General features: G+C 43.2%; 1 protein-coding gene across 4 annotated transcripts in view; it reads left to right on the top strand.

Moving 5' to 3' along the window:
- fhod3b (formin homology 2 domain containing 3b) overlaps positions 1–17703 on the top strand; it is a 95157-nt gene that overhangs the window by 71018 nt on the left and 6436 nt on the right. For 2 of the 4 annotated variants that reach the window (XM_030394230.1, XM_030394231.1), the window contains exons 6-21: positions 2466–2560; positions 3474–3585; positions 4440–4534; positions 4924–5067; positions 5203–5450; positions 8270–8335; positions 9364–9474; positions 9644–9778; positions 10178–10228; positions 11052–11239; positions 11983–12516; positions 12604–13526; positions 14416–14574; positions 15311–15493; positions 16490–16609; positions 17438–17599. In XM_030394230.1, coding sequence (XP_030250090.1) covers positions 2466–2560; positions 3474–3585; positions 4440–4534; positions 4924–5067; positions 5203–5450; positions 8270–8335; positions 9364–9474; positions 9644–9778; positions 10178–10228; positions 11052–11239; positions 11983–12516; positions 12604–13526; positions 14416–14574; positions 15311–15493; positions 16490–16609; positions 17438–17599 — 3326 coding nt within the window. The other 2 variants (XM_030394232.1, XM_030394233.1) reach the window with 2 other exon arrangements.

Below are 17703 nucleotides of genomic sequence, written 5' to 3'. Positions count from 1 at the left end.
ACAGTGTCTTGTAATAGGGTGAATGGTGTCTCAGCCACTCTGCCCCCTATCACTTGTTTCTGCACTACGTGACCTGAGAGGGTAGGATGACAGCATTACATATGTGTTTACTTCGACATACAAGTTTTTAACATATATGACGTAATAAGTTTTGTTTGTAGATAGACCTGGGATTTGTATTTACCACAGTGGTTTTGCACTTATAAACAGTGGGGGGGCACCACATCACACAAAATGCCAATTTCCACGTAGTGTTGCTTTAAGGTTGTAAACAAAACTTGGAACATTTGTTGATACTACGGCAAAAGAAAAAAATCTAAGACACACAAATTAGAATAATTTTATTTCTTTTACGAACAAACTGCACACAGTGCTGGTACAGTCTTTGGCTGAAAATGTGATCGTAATGTTTGTTTTTTAAGCTTCAGTATTTTCAGGGACAATTGACTAACTCATAGAGATTGTATCAAAAAAGTAAAGTATTAATACTTTTGACGACCTTGCCGCATACGAGGAACTGCTGTGAAAACTCATTTCAGCCACTTTTTTTTCACGCTACTGAGATATTTTTTGTAAATGGTTTAGGAATCCACGCTGGACTCAGTCGACCAGCCGTGCGTCATGTCATTACTGCTGTCACTCATCTGTCAGCAGTGATCTCCCATACAAAATGTGGAGGGGGCTGCGGGAGAGGGTGACATTCTGGCCTCGCGCTGACTGAGAGGGTTAATCATGTTTTCATAAACACGCTCTGATGTGGTCCGCTTTGATTCGCCATATTGTCCGCTCCACCACCGACTGCTGTGACACACTGCTCAGAGCTAGCAGCAGAAGAGGACTGTCAGGAATTCTCTTGCCTGACATGTTGTGAGTAATTAACCCTCATTGATAAAAGATGAACTGCCGCTGCTGCCGCTGCGGCTCCTGCAGACACACACACACACACGTGCACTCATGCACTCATGCGTCCGCCCACACACTCTCACGCACCATGCACACACAGCAGCTGCACCTGGGAATTTTGGCTTATGTACAGCATATTCACAATTTTCATGCCCCTCTAGAGAAGAGGGGTGGAAAATATATGACAGAAGCTGCAGCCTCTCATCAAAACATGTTAGAAGAAGATGTTTTATGGAGCTCTCAATAGGTCTGTTTAAGGATTGTATCTAGTTGTTGGTCAGAGATTGAACTCTGCCTTCCTTTTATGTTATTTCTTACTAGATTTTTAACAGTTCAAACCAGCTGGTATGTCAACTTTTGCAGCCCATGAAGTTTCTCCAGCTGGTCATTCATCTCTGAACTCGGATCAGTACAAGTGCACCTTTTGTCATGTTTAAAAAAGACAGGAATTTCATGACTTTTTTCCCAAAAGTCTCGCAAGGTATTAACACCCCCCCCCCCCCCCCCCACACCACACACACACACACACACACACACACACAACCACAGCCTCTGCCAAGAAAAAGTCAAACAAGCCTTCCAAAAATGTTCCACTTTCGATGTGATCACATGTTTATGCTTCAGCTTTTTTTTTTCCTGTGTCAGCTAATGTATCACCTGAAGTTGCTGTGGGTTCAAGCTGAGCTCATCCTGTTGCTGCCGTCTTCTGTGTGAATGCATTGGACGACCACTGAGAACTAACATATTTAAAGGGTGCTTTTGTCTGTTCCACTGCTGTCCAGTGGCGTTTGTCTCCCTCCCCCCGTCTCCTTCTTTAACAGAAGCCCTACACTTTTACTGCCCCCCCATTGAGATCCCTTGGCTCTTATTATGCTCTTATTTATGTATCCTGTTACAGATGGAAGTCATGTCAGCATCCATTGAGACACTCTGCTCAAGTATTTTTCCCTCCAGTTGAGTCCACTGACTCGAGGAATGAGTGGATGAGTGCTGTTTTTCTTTTTAGGTCTTCACCTAATTGTTGTAATGTCTGAAACAGTTATCTCCGCAGCAGCCCCAGTTTCTATGTAGATTTAATCATGATGGGTCGCGGAATGTCATTAACACCTTTCAGTAACTAAAGAAATGATGTGTGTGTGTACTTTTGCCCACATACAATTAACACAGGAGTAATTATTTGAAAAATCTATGTTTTTGGTCATATACCTATAACAAGGTCCTGTTTACAGACTAATAGGAGTCAATATGTCTGCGTACACTAGGAGTATTACCTTAGTGATCTGTTCTAAAAATGTTATATTTAAATGATGAATTATCATTTACACGCAGATAAAGGGGCATTTTGTAGGGATTCAAAAAGACAACTAGGTAAGACATTGTAAGTTTCACCTGCTTTGCAAAGAGGGTTTCAATGAGATTCATGATCAGTGTTCAAAACAGACATTTAGAGCCAAGACAAGGAGGAGAAAACACAACTGAACTGGCAGATGATTAATCAAACCAAATCTCTTGCTTTGTCTCCTTCTCCTTCTCCTTCTCCCTCTCCCTCTCCGTCTCTCCAGCCCTCGGTCAGATAATGCTGTATGTGGACGGGATGAATGGCCTCATATCTCACAATGAAACAGTCCAGTGGCTTTACACCCTGGTCGGGTCCAAGGTAAAGAATGTGGACGTTAAATTTTCACCACAGCCTGCACAGTAGAAGTATTGTAAAATCAACCTGCCGACCCCCATCTGTGCTCTGTCAGTGGTGAAATAATCAGATGCTTAAAAACACCCGTCACTGTGGTCACCTCGGCCCTCTAGTGGCCAGATTGCGTCATGTAAAAAAAAAGTTGTGGCAGATGGGGGCATTTCATATACTCAATAAATACTTTTTTTTTTGTAAATCAAAACCCTATCTTCCTAGGCATTTCATGTGGCAAATTTCCATCAACGGTAGTCATTTTGACTATGATCATTGGGGTGTTACTTGTCCAGGCTTCGTGCTGATGTGGCAGCTGTTCAAAAGTTTTTAATTAAGTCTGATGGTTTTGTCACTACTGACATAATCTTGATATTCACTCTTAAGCAAATTAACTTTGTCAGGTTTGCTGAACATCAGGCTGATCACTCCCCTCTCAGTTAGTTGTCTCTCGCATTTTCATATTTTTGTGGGGTGTAAATATTGACTCTTAGTCAGCTGCTTTAGTATTTTAAGACTCTTTTCATTGTTTGTTATAACCTAGTTTTATTTTATTATGATTGTTGTCAGACTGTTTGAGGACAGAACAGTATGTTCCCATGAGCTGTTTAGTATCTATTTATTGTCGCAACAAGGCACAAGGTTCTTATCAATCCACTCAAGAAGGCTCAGACAGGAAAAGCTTTTATACAACAACATGATGCCATTTGATAGCTGGAAGTTCAAGTGGCTGGCACATATAGTACTTTGTGTCATGTTGATCCATGTGTCTGAACAGAGACATGAAGTTTAAAGTTGAAATGAGTGGATTGTGTGTTATGTGCTGGGATTGAGGGGCCATGCCACATTGTTGTGTCTGTGTTAACTGTGTTTTTGTATTGTTTAGTTCCGTCTGGTGGTGAAGACAGCCCTGAAGCTGTTGCTGGTGTTTGTGGAGTACACAGAGTCTAATGCTGCCCTGCTCATAAAGGCCGTGAATGTGGTGGATGCTAAAAGAGGTAAGAGCCCGGGCTAACCAGACAGCAGGTTAGATAGCAGGGTGAAAAAAATTGTATGTGTAATGCACTGTCAAAACAGTGACTGTTTTCAGTTGGTTGTCACCACAAAATTACTAAGAAGATATGTTTTAGTCCATAAAATGTCAAAAGAAAAGAAGTGTTAGAAATCCTTATCACCAAAGTTTACTGTCTTCAAATTGCTCATTTTGTTCAACCAATTGTCTAAAACTCAAAGACTCTTCATCTCTATTATGAAGGAAAATGAAAATCAGTAAATCCTCAGTAATTGATTAATTGATAATCAAAACAGTTGGCAAGTACCTTTTTTTTCAAGCGACTAATCGCTGAATTGACCATTCGTTGCAGCTTATATCGCATTTATGCTGCGACTGCGTTGAGCGTCAACGTGCAGGGCTCAGGTATCCCTCTGTCTCAGTTATGTCTCATCCCATCACTCTCGCTGTTGCATAAGAAGACTAAACCTGATCCTCAGTCTCCTGATGAGAAGGAGATGGAGTTCAGCCTTGTGGCTCAGACACAGGGCTGCTTCTGTCTCATTGGTGATCAAGTCGCCCCTGCTCCATTTTTTTCCACTGCTCCTTTTCTAGAGAAGGACTGCTATGACTGCATTTCTCCTGCTGGAGCCATGAGATGACAAAGCAATTTTTTTTAATCCCTGCACCCTGGTGAAGCTGCAAGTTTTGCATCAGCTTTTTTATGTCTTAAAATGAGCAGATGGTTAAGATTTAATTATAAATTGTATCTGTGTAAAAAAATAGAGGTAGATGTGTTTGGCTGTGTGTTTGCAGTTGTCTCATGATACGCAATGTGTCGCATGTCTTTCGCTGCTGCAGGCACAAAGCTATGGTCGAACGTTATGGAGATCCTGGACGAGAAGGATGGAGTGGATACAGAACTGCTGGTGTATGCGATGACACTCATCAATAAGGTCAATATCATTAACCTCTAATCTGCACTGCTGCTTTACAGGATTTTCTTCCGTCCGTCTCTCAAACCTCTTATAAACATAGTGTTAAAATGTAATCTGGTTTCTTATCTGGATAAGGAAAAAGTGTGTTAATGTGAAGACTGTCAAGCTTTCTTAAGGACTCCAGTACAATCTAAATCACTGATGTAGTTTAGGTATTTAGATAGTATATCTGGTTACAGATTACAGTTCAATACAAGGTTTGAACAAAACAACTTCAAAAGTAATTCTCCTCCCTTCTCTCTTTACTGGACTCATTTATTGTTTTTCTTTTACAGTTAATCTAAAGTATTGCAGTGACAAGGTCGAACTCTTATTGTGTTTTTTCATTGAATGTGTTTGTGTTTCAGACTCTGGCAGGCCTCCCAGACCAGGACTCGTACTACGACATGGTAGACTGTCTGGAGGAGCAGGGCATTGAGGCCATGGCCCAGAGACACCTGAGCAGGAAGGGCACGGACCTAGACCTCGTAGAGCAGTTCAACATGTATGAGGTCAGGAAGCCTACACGGCACCACAGCAGTAAATAACAACCAGTCGTTATGTCATGTTAATGGGTCGTTGCATCCAAAAATGAACACATCAACATGTTATTTATTCAGTTTTTCTTTGGGATGCCTTCAATCTAGATGACTCTCCGCCACGAGGACGGAGATGATGAAACGCAGTTACCGCCAAGCGCCCGCAAGGAACGCCGAAGGGCCAGTGTCGGCGGCACCAACGAGAGGCGTGGCTTGGAGAGAAGACGCAGCCGTAGACATTCGCTCCAGAACAGCAGAGGCCATGCTTCTGCCCCAGCATCACCCAGCAGCCCTCACACTCACACAAACAGCTTCCTGCCCTTCGGTGGCCAACGCATTGAAGACATCAGTGAAAGGTAAGGCAGAGGGGAGAGTAACGGAGTGGAAGACAATCAAAAGAAGAAACTTCATCTTTGCTCCAATTTTAGCTTGAACTTGGGCTGATCCTGGTTTTAAAAGGTTCAGCCAGGAGGGTTTGTTTTGATCTCGTTTATATTTTAAACCCTGAGAGATAGCTCCGACTGAAATGGAATCACAAATTATTCCCCAGCCCGTGGAGCATTTGTCTGTTTCACAGGAAACAGCTTGACTGCAAGTGTTGTATTGTATTTCAGTCTTGGAGAGAACCGTCCATTCTGTCTCGAGCCAAAGCAGAGAATTTAATTATATAGTAATTTAAAGAAAGGCAAAGAGGAGACTGGTGCTCGAAAGTGACATTTCAATTAATTTTCCCACTGTCAAAGACATTCTCCTGCCGCTGATGGAAATAGGAAGCTTCTGTAAACACACGATATGAGCTATCCGCACTCCGTCTCGTGCTTCTTTTACTGCTAAACTCTGCAGTGCCATCTGTGTTATATATGACAAACCTTTGTGACAAACTCAAGAAGAGAAACTCAAGAGAAACAACAACTGATTCCAGCAAGAAGCAAATTTGCCATCGTATTTGATTGCACAGTAGCTTGGACTGTTCCCTATAAAAGCACCAGAAAAACTCTGACAGTTATTCCATTTTGTATTATAGGTCATACAGCAGAAGGCAAAAAATGGGCTTGATTTGATGCCTCAGTTTTTGTCTTTTTAGATCACTACTGTTTACCGTCTCCGCTGGTTCCACATGATTCAGTCTCCTCTCATTAATAACAAGCTTAATCCTAAGTAGCACATGTACCCATATTCCTGGTAGCACTCAGGTCTTTAGGTGTACCTAAATTCAGTCCAGCAGGTCATATGATACCAGACTAGCTTCTTCCAGTTCAGCACAGGAAATCCAAGCCGCCTTTGAAGTCAACTGTTTTCCATATTGTTTAATGAAACCCAGACAACCAGGAGGGATCCAAATAGCCCACTGCCACAGACTCATGTGTGACGATGTATTACAGACCATCAGTTCAAACACATAAGACATCTCCTAACACTTGTTATTGAAGTGAATCTTGTTCTCATCTTTTTTTTTTTATTAATTATGTATTAATGTATTAATGCTGTCACAGATACATAGCTGTTTCTGTTGCCTGTGCTTATCCATTTCTTACATTTTGTCGTCAAAACCTACTAACTCTTGTCTCTACACTTATTCTTCTTCTGCCAGCTTGTTTCTAGTGTTTGTCATTTCTGTATGTTGTCTCTCCACTGGCTTCATGCGCACTGTGTATTCATACCGTCTTTGTCCAATGTGTCTTCACTCTCGCCTGCCTACATCCTCCCTTTTCTCTCTCAAACCCCTTGACCCCTCCTCTCGCCACAGAGAAGAGGAAGAGGAGGAGGAGGAGGAGGAGGGAGAGGAGGCGGAGCAGGAGGAGGAAGAGGAGGAGGAGGATGAGGAGGAGGATGAGGATGAGGATGAGGACGAGGAAGAGGCAGATGATGAAAGTCATCCAGTCACTGAGTCCTCTAGTCAGGGCGCTCAAAGGTATTTTTAGGCCATTTGGGGTTTCCCGAGCAGTTTCCCCATTTTTTTTCCTCATGTAGATTGATAATTTTCCTCATTCCCGTTGGACTCTCTTGTATTTTGTCATCCTAGTGTGGCTCCAGCTGTAGCAGACACCCCTAGCATGTGTCTGAACTTAAAGTGTATGGCCAACATCCTCCCTAAAGCCAGTGACCCGGAAGGGCAGAGAAAATATGTCGGCGTCAAGGCCAGGTCGTCTTCTCCTGTGTCCGTCGCACCTAAAAAGAGGACCCTTAGTCCTTGGTGCGTTCCTCCCCGGCCCACCTGACTGTGTCTTCCCCCGTTGTTCTGAGTCGAGTGCCAGGCTTTGCACGTCCTCAGTGTCAGTCTACCCCAACCTCAACCCCCCTTCCCTCCCCTCTGTCCCCTTATTTGAGGAGAGTGAGGAGGGCCAGGAGAAAAAAGGCCGCACAGGTAGAAGGGCAGGAGCTTCAGTTCATCAACCCATGTTACGCCTCACATTGTGTAAACACAAAGTCCTCCCATCACTGGTGTCCGTGTCTTTGTAGCTCACTGTACACTCAGCAACGACACCTACAAGCATCATAACAGTGAAAGCAGATGTAGTTTTTTCTAAAATTTAAAACATTTTCTATAGTTTCTTCAAATTGTTCTTCTTAATTGTGTCCCATGAGCTCGCTTGCAGCTTAGTTCCACTCTGCCTCCTTCGTCCGTAAAAACGTTGTCCTGAGAATAGCTGCCTGTATTTCCCCATCATATGCGATTTATGTTGTTTTCTAAAGATGCACCAGTAAAAGGACACTCATAATTACTTCCTTTTCTCGGTTGCTAGAAAACTTAATTTTGCAGAACATTGACTAGTCATCTGTCTTCCATTGTGGCTCTCCACCACAGTTAACCGAAGACAAGTCAGTAAATTAATTCAAAGCTTTAAGGAATTCAAAGTATTGGTATGAGTCACGGTCACTGTCCCTTAGTTGTGAGATCTGTTCTCTTGATGCGATCTAAGCTTAATGATTCCCTGCTTTAGAGAGACTTTATAACAGTTCTATTTTTTTGAATTTATGGTGGTTTTATAGCTGAATCAGTAAGATAGACATAGACCTTGTCACGTCCCTGTCGGCTCTGTTTTTGTGTGCTTGCAGCCCTCCTACCTCCGACTGCTGCCTCACTTTCTTGTTTGTGTGACTAACGTTTGATTATTTAATCTTTGGAGTGACTGACCTGTCCCTTAATCTCTTTTCTTCTCACTTCCATCTTCAGTCTTCAGACAGACATAAACAACTCTCCTACATCTTACTCTGCTAGAAAGCCCTGCTGGGCTGAAAGGTAAGGCCAGGTCAAGTGTAACAAGAGTGTGCGGGGATGAGATGTACAGACCCTATTAATTAGTGAGTTTGGACGCTGTGTAAAATATTCATAATGTTCATAAGGCAGCTCAATCTGCACTCAAGTAGAAGTTCAGATACTTGTGTGAAAAAAGACTTCTACTGGTTAAAGTCAAAGTACTGATTCAACTTCTTTACTCAAGAAAAAGTAAGAAAGTGCAGGCTCTGAAATAAACTCAAAGTATAAAACTAGTCACGTCATATCATTGTAATTCAAAGACTACTGAAGTTGAGGGTAGAATCAGAAGGATTTCTCCGAGCTGTTTCAGAAAATGACAGTTGATTGATGAGTCTCATTCTCAGGACGTCAAATACCGACATTTTGGGGTTGTAAGTAATCAATATTTCCCCTCGAGTACAGATACCTTAAAAATCTGCTTAAGTAAAGAAGGAGAAATACTTTATTTCCCACCTCTGATATGTAAATGAGTCTGAACTTTTTTGGCTAGACATTAATAGTTTCAGGCAGGGAGAGTTTTGCTGTAGAGCACTAGCACAGCACTCACAGCTGAACGCTACCATGTTCCCAGTGACTGATTACATCATCTTTGTTAACTAGTTTTATTGACACACGAGGTGTTGTGCAACTGTTCTCGGACAAGCTGTGCATGACTTGCTGTCAGGTTTAACACAGCAGTTGCAAAGCCTCTGAGAAAAGAGCCGGCCTGGTGAAGAGATCAGTTAATGAAAGATTGTATCTGTGTTCTGACATGAGCAATGCACCTGCAGGCACCCTTCAGAGTTTGATGGCATGCCATGTTCAGATGCCTAATAAGAAGTGCTTAAGTGTACTGTTCTTTTACTCAGCACAGTCAAATCTGAGTATCAACTGTCCAACAGTATGACATTGGAATTCACCTCGCATCGCTTCACAGATTCTTGAAGTGATGTTCAGCCTTCTTCCCTGTCTTTCAGTGGAAAAATGTCTCCGGAGAGAACAAAGCATTTATTTTTCTCTTCTTTTCACAGAATCAGTGCCAATGGCACGCCGTACCCTGGCAGGCACCAGGCCCCTACATCACCCATCCATCGCTTCACTAGTTCAGCAACCTCCGCACCAGACTCCAAACTGGTTGACAGGTCGGAACCGCAGCGCTTTCCACAGCTCATGCAGAACTTTGTGTGGATACGGTTGATGAAATATAACTCATCCCGTCCGCAAAGCTCCTGTTTGAACAAATGTACAAATTCCTCAGTTCAATAAATTCTGATAATGTTATCACATTCGCTCTTCCTCTTTGGCTTGTAGACCTGCGTTGGGAGGCTTGCTGACTTCATCCTACAGACAGCATCAGGAGTCTCTGGCTGCAGAGAGAGAGAGGAGGCGCCTTGAAAGAGAAGAGCGTCTGCAGAGAATCGAAAGAGAAGAGAGGAACCGCTTCAAGTGAGTCTCACCTTACCAATCAGATAAGACGCTCTTCATGTCAGAGAGAATATATTATTTCTTTGCTTTGTACAGTAGGCAGCTGTACAGCTCATTAAGACATGTTGGCATGGGTCATCTTTAGAGATTGCTCACAGGTTGCGTCCTGACTTGAGAGATATTCAAAAATCTCACATGAGTCTGATAAAAGTTGAGCTGAGGACCATTAAATCTGCGACAGTATATGTTCTGTGCAATTATTTGGTCCCAGCTTCTAATGATGCTCTGTTGATTGCTGTATTTGTTTTTTTCATTTAATGTTCTGTTAAGCAACCATCAGATGAATCCATACATACTATAAGTACAGGTCCTAAATTGCCTCTTAGTCACTCTGACTCTGTTTCTGTTTTCTCGTCGCAGTCGGGATTCTGTAGACAAGAGGGAAGAAGCACGACAAGCCAGAGAGGAGAGGTGAGTTTACTTTATTTGAGTTCACATGGATCCACAATAATGCTGCCGTTGTGGAGAAAGATCAAACAACTAACAAAAACCTGTGTGTAGAATAGGTAGCAGATGTTAAGTCAGATGCACACGGCCTTGGGCTGAATTATAGGTGTCGGAGCGCCTTTAGGCCTGCTCACCATTAAGACGTCCCAAAGTTAACAGGACAAGTGTGTAATTGTGTTTCGGCACGGATGTGGTCTGGTTATCTCCCTCTGACCGTGTCTCTGTGAAAGTGTGTGTGCGCAACATAAATTATAGCTCCCTCGCTCTTATGCCCTCAGTTTTTTCAGCCCTGTGAACTGTAGCATGCGTCTCATTGAACTTTAAAGAACATGTGAACTGAGATCAGTAACCACAGAATGTTAAACCACACTTTATCAAAAGAAGTATGTCATTTGTCATAATTTAAAATGTTCCAGTAATTACCCAGGAATTAGATAACAGTAACTAAAGACATTTACTCAAGTACTGAAGTGCAATTTTGAGGTACTACTTTACTTGAGTATTTCCAGTTTCTGTTAATGTATATGTTCACATCACTTCATCCTGGAGGCAAAAATTGTACTTTTATTCCCATACATTTCTTTTATAACAAAGTATTTGTAGGTTTTTTGCCGATTGCATTCTACATCAGAGCCAAGTTTTTTCTTGGCAATCATATCAAAATGAAGACTGCTAAATGTTGGAGCTCCTAATACCTAGAGCTTAAACAGTGATGTTTGTAGTGCAGATCAGGATGCACCCAAACTGCAGTATGCAGACGTCTAAAAGCTGCATTCTGTCTCTGCAGGTACAAGGCTGTGGAGAGGCTCGCTGCTGAGGAGTTTGAGCGAGAGCGTCCCAGAGTGCCAGCGAGAGGACGAACAGAGATCACTTTGTGTTTGAGTTCCAACCCTGCCAGCCGCACAGCATCCCGGTGCACCACACCTTCATCCATTATCTCACAGGAAGACACCGCCACTGCACAGCAGACATCGGGTAAACTGTGTTTGCCAACCATTTATTCATCATTAGTTTGAGAGTGATATAAGCACGAATGAAATGTAACGTCGGCTTAGAGAGCTGGCAGAGACAATACCGGCTGACAGTCCACCTGTCACACACACACTGGGCTTGGCATTAACATTTCATAGGTGATTAGCGGACTGAAATTAGATTTGGCTGCTCTTCTGTTGATAGGAGTTATTGAAAATAACGTCTTGACTCGAGGAATAAATGTCAAAATCAGTAAGTGAAATAGAGATATTGTAGGAAAGAAGACATTTTGAGTGTGTCCAAAGAGGCGCATGCATAATAATCATCTAATAGTCCTACTTTTGAAATGGCTTAAATAAGATTCTGATTAAATAGCGTCGCTCTTATCTTATCTTTGGCAGATATCTGATAGATAGATGTATTTGGCAACTACTAAAAGTAAGATAAAACAAAATGTAACTTTCAGCCCCTCACATTGTTTTTTACAGTTATGTTGTCTGGTCAGGGCCGTGGTAACAGAATATTATCACTGCTTTGTGAGTTGCTTCTATAGTCTGGAAATGTACATTGAGTTTAGACAATCTCTCAGTGCAATTACGGTCTGTCAGGAAGCAATTTCAAGCTGTTTTAATTATAAACAAAGAATGTTTCTGAAGTCTATCAGATAATATATAGACACATTACTGAAGTACTTAAAGTACATTTTTTTCTTCAAAATGTTTTGCTTTCATCTTCCAATGTTCCAGGAACAGTTGACATCCCAGAGCCAAACCTTGACCCACAGACCAGGACCAAAAGTCCAGCGCCAGAATTAACAGTATCAGAACCTTCCCCCACGCCTCCCTCCGAGCCAGACGAGCAGCAGACTCAAATAGAGCCGCCTGCAGAGACAGAGGACGTTGTTGAGACTCAGTCTAACGAGAATGCGGTGGTGGAGCCGGCGTCAGAAGAACAGTCGGATATGGAGAAAGAGGAGAAGAGAGAGATTGAGGAGCAGAGACAGTGCACAGATGAGGCAGCGGTAGAAGACCAGGTAGAAGAAGCAAAGGTAGGAGATGTGTCAGAGGTGGGAGAGCCAGATGCGGAGGTGAATGTCGAGTTAGAGGAGGAGCAGCCGATGGAAAGGGATGTAGAAGACAGTGTACTGTTGAGTGAGAAGGAGAGACAGAACGAGGAAGTGAATGAAAAGGACAACTGCTCCGCATCCAGCATCTCCTCCACAAGTAGCACTCTGGAGAGGGAGGAGCGGGAGGAGAAAGTCACCAATGACATCGAAGCAGGTATGATTGATGCTAATTTTACTCACTTATTTTGCTAAGCAACTTCGTACATTTCTTATGATATCTAAATTGTTTGCGTATCAACAGGCCAGTGGACCCCGTGCATTAAAGACACAGATGTGAATGACCAGTGCAACAAAATACTCAACAGCAAGCGCTTCATGCTGGACATGCTCTACTCTCAGAAGCCAACCAGCAGCGATGAAGGGAATGTAGCAGAAACAGAGAAAGAAACATGGAAATGTGAGAAGGACACAGAGGTTGGTGACTCCTCTGTGGCGAGCTTGGCCAGCAGGATCTCCACACTGGAGGCCCACAGACAGGCCAGGGAAGAAAATGTGAAAAAAATGGAGGTGGGACATCTTGACAACCAGGGCAGTGTACGAGCCGTGGCAGAGAAGTTTGGAGACTTGGTCAAAGGCCTGACGTCTCCAGCTGAGATCGAGGCCTCAAAAGAGCAGCAGCAGCAGAGCGACAAATCATCAACCGCTGCCACATCGTCGTTGCCACCTAAGAAAGAGTCAGACCATATCTGGGATCAGCTGATGGCCGCGCCCAGGGAGCTGCGGATCAAAGAGATGGACTTCACGGACCTGAAGGACGAGGACGACATGGACATTTTAGATATGGACAGTATGATGGGGTCAAGTGACCTGATACCACCACCTCCTCCTCCGCCATGCAGCACTGCCCTGCCCCCACCTCCGCCCCTGTTCGGGTGCCCCCCTCCTCCGCCCCTGCTTGGCAAAATGATGCCCCCGCCTCCACCGTTCATGCCCCCCATCCCCCCGCCATCCCCTCAGCTGAGTCGTGGGGAGGCGCCTCTCTTCCAGAAGAAGAAGAAGACCATCCGTCTGTTCTGGAATGAGGTGCGTCCCACGGACTGGCAGTGTAAGAGCCATAAATTCTGTAAGGAGTCCCTCTGGTCCAAACTGGAGCCGATTAAACTGGACACATCCAAGATGGAGCAGCTGTTTGAGTCCAAATCCAAGGAGCTGCCTGTCACAAAGGTAACTTAGTGTTTTTATTGCTGTTACAGTAGAACCATGCAGTAATACTATTTACTTTTGGAGTTTGTTTTGCAGTCCTGATTTGCTTTAGTTTCTCTCCCATGGCTGAGGATTTCCTGCTATCTGGCACCATATTACAAAAAAGATAATTTGTGTGTTTAGTATTAAATCTGACCCGACTACTGGCGCTCTGAGTGTCTCACCTCAATGAATTTGCACAGGGTGGAGTAAGAATTTAAAAATCTGTTTCTTATTAGTGAGAGGGAAGAGGCCACCACTCTACACAGGCCCACTTAAAAAGGAATGAGTCATTCACTACATAGGATTGAAAATGATGAGCAATATCTCTGTCCATTTATTAATTTGTAGTTTTATTCATGCTCCCGGTTTTATTTTAATGACCCCTCCTGTAGCACCACCCTGAGGGGAGATTTTCTCCGATGATACCTCAGTGTTGCATGTTGATAATTGCAACATTTTCTTTGTGGAGTCATGTTCACCAGAGGACAATCAGACAGGAGAATAGCATCAAACATGCTCTTCTTTTTGTGATAAAGGTTCATAGGTCAGGTGTTTCTATACAAATATTGATTAATGCATCTTTTAAATAAATGTCCCATATTAAAAATGGGAGATGAGATATCCACGCCTTTTTTAATTGATAAAGCAGGTCTAAAATATTATATAAAAACTGCCAAAGTATCAAAAAGCTCAATCCACAGAGTAATGCTCACGGAAACTAAAACAAATTGCTTTGGCCAACATCTTAAGTTAAAATATGAACCTGAAAATGAGTATGATAATGGGACCTCCAGGTACTGCTTCCACTACTCAGGATATATGATCTAATATCAACGCTCAAACATCGATTTCTTGGTATCTCTCACAGAAAGCAGCTGTCGATGGCAAACGACAAGAAATCATAGTCCTGGATTCAAAACGCAGCAACGCTATAAACATCGGCTTGACTGTCTTACCTCCTCCCCGCACCATCAAGACCGCCATCCTCAACTTTGATGAGTACGCACTGAACAAGGAAGGCATCGAGGTAAGCACTATTTAAGAGATTTTGTCTTAAGACACAAACTGTATCTAGACTTGTATTGTATTAAAAGTACTATCCGGTCCATCAAATAAAACCCATTTGAACTCGATGCGTCCAAAAAAAACATGGGTTTCTTGAAAGATATTTACTCAGCACCCCAAAATAAACTGATGGATTTCCCCAAAAAACAAGATATAACTCGTTTAGATGGGATGACCCACAATGTTGACGTATCACGTGTTTTTCTGCGAGACGGCTGGCGTTTCAGCCTCTCTCATGTAATTAATCAAGGCGATGATTAAAGGTAGGCTCCACATGCGTACTTTCAGCTCATTTTAAAAACCATACCTTGGACTTCACATCAGCAGATAATGATTAATGTTCCATCCCTTTGGTATTATATAACCTGCAGTTTTCAGAGCTTTCGCCACAGCTTCACTGTCAGCAGCGAGGAGTATTCCTCTCCACCTTTTGTCTCTGGAGACATTTTCAGCCAGACAACAAAAGCGAGGTTGAAAGTTCAGGTGTCCCACATGTCTGTGGGAAATTTTGGAAACATCTCAGATAAACAGAGCTAGAAATGTCAGAATCATTTTGTTTCCTCTCCCTGCCTATGATTTACCCCCTGACATATTATGTAAAAAATTTCACTCAGGCACGACTCTGACAGACTTGACGGATGATCCAATAAGCCTCTTCCTCTCCTTTCTCTGCTCTCGTTCCCTCCTCCCTTTCCTAGAAAATCCTGACTATGATCCCCACAGAGGAGGAGAAGCAGAGGATCCAGGAGGCTCAGCTGGTCAACCCTGATATTCCCCTGGGCAGCGCTGAACAGTTCCTTCTCACCCTCTCGTCCATCACAGAGCTGTCTGCTCGCCTGCAGCTGTGGGCATTCAAGATGGACTATGAGCTTGTTGAGAAGGTCAGACAACGTTTCCTGTTTTGTCCACTTTGATCACATGCAGATAGATCTCTACAGGTCTTTTTACAACTTTGCATTACGCATTTAAGGGAATAGTAATACCACTATATTGTCTTTATGAATGGTTATTGAACCTACAGCCACTTAGCTTAGACTGGAATCAGAGGGAGTAGCTAGCCTGGTAACAACTAGGGCACAAAACCCACTTAGGGACACATCAAGATCTCACTAAAATTGGGGGTTGTGGGCTATTAACTGTTCAGCCACAGTAACTGTAGATACTGACAGACAGAGACATGAGAGTAGTATCAATCTTCTCATTTCACTCTTGGCGCATAAACAATTTTTTTTCCCAGATTTGAACTATATTTGAACTATAAGCCGAAACAACTCTACTACAGATTCAACAGAACTGGTGACTTCTTTTTTTTTTTAGCTCACACATTTTTCTTCCTCGTCGAAACCTGGCGCTCACCTTACCACGTTGCAACTCAAGCGACAGCAGCTTAGTCAGACACTTTGGCACGTTATGCCGAAGAATCATTTCCTGTGTCTGGGTCTTGTGGTGACAGGTCCTGAGTCTATTCCTTCCGATGGGAGAAGTGAACATGAGAAGACATTGTGACCGATTATTTCGCCTTGTAGTCACTGAAGTAAATATTTGACCAATTTTAGCAAAAGTCATACATCTTCTTAACATTCTGACACTAAAAGGGCATTTTGGGAGAGAAATTAACCTGTCTCTGTCTCAGCGTCACATTCTAAACAGATCTAGAGGCTACAGTAGTTTGGTCACTTAAGGACATTTACCAAGCATCACACAGCAACCCTCTGGAGCTACAAGGCTTTATACCACCTTTTACATATGCAGTGTCTTCCAAGACCTGTAAAAAGACTTTAATGTGTACAAGTTCTCCTTTAAAAATGTTTTGTACATCATTATCAAGGGATTACAAGAGCAAATGAGAACGATGCTTCATTTTCATCCTCTTTCAGGAGGTGGCAGAGCCTCTGCAGGACCTGAAGGAAGGGATGGACCAGTTAGAGAAAAACAAGACACTCCGCTACATCTTGACTACGTTGCTCGCAATAGGCAACTTCCTCAACAGCACCAACGTGAGTAAACTTCAAGACATATATGGCTCAGAGGCTCCTGCTTTTTCACTCTCTCTACCCCTCTGTCTTTAACTCACTTCCTCCGTTTCCTCCCACGCTCCTCCTCCTACTCCGTCTCCCCCTGCCAACATATTTATTTGGCAAGGATAACAGTGGACTCTATGTGTAGAAGAATGTGCTGCCTGACTCTCTGCACCAGACACTGTCCTTCTACAGTAAAAACGCTTGTCGAGGCCTCCGCTGAACCTGGCTCTGTCCGTCTGAGAGGAAGAGGGGAGGGCGTTTGTGTGATTGTGTGTTTTCTCTAAAAGTTTCAGTTTGTCTGGCTGCTTGTAAGTGAACTTGCATCTGTGTCTCGGTTTGTGACTCGCTGTGGCCTTGCCATCTGTGTGTATGTGTACCTCTGGGATATGCGGGCCCAAAAATGCAGTAGGAAAACATAAGTCATCAACATCAAAACAAGTAGTTCCCGTAAATAATGGCCGCCTTTTATTTTTCTGCAGTAAGCCATTTAAAACTGGCAGAAGAACAAGGTAGATCCTGTTGGGATTATGTCTTTCATGATACATTCTGGCCTTTTTTTAGCTCTGCTGTGGCGAGCGGAACAATCGGTCGGGGTCTGAAGTAGATTGGGGTTTCTGATAATCACCAGCGTAATGAATCTACATATCTACTCCGAGCACTCCATTGAGCCCCTTTTCTCCGACCGCGCCAAAAAGGAAATTCTGTGCAATTTGGACCTCGAGCTCAGGCTTTTGATTTTTAATTTCAGACAGTTGTTTCCGTCCCACATTCTGACTCTGTTGTTGTGTGTGCATTCATCTCCAGGCTAAAGGCTTTGAGCTGAGCTACTTAGAGAAAGTCCCAGAGGTGAAGGACACGGTTCACAAGCAGTCGCTGCTGCACCACGTCTGCTCCATCGTGGTCGAGAAGTTTCCAGACAGCACTGACCTCTACTCTGAGATAGGAGCCGTCACCCGCCTGACCAAGGTTTACTTTTTAAAAAAAAAACTCATTTAATACTTGATCAACTGTAAGACTTTGTTACTAGAAGGGCTGCATCTGCCTATTATGTTTTACATTTTATTAATTAA

This window comes from Sparus aurata, chromosome 17 (assembly GCF_900880675.1).
Source record: "Sparus aurata chromosome 17, fSpaAur1.1, whole genome shotgun sequence".
NCBI lineage: Eukaryota > Metazoa > Chordata > Actinopteri > Spariformes > Sparidae > Sparus > Sparus aurata.
The sequence above is the reverse complement of the archived record's forward strand: the minus strand, read 5'-3'. Positions and strand labels throughout refer to the sequence as shown.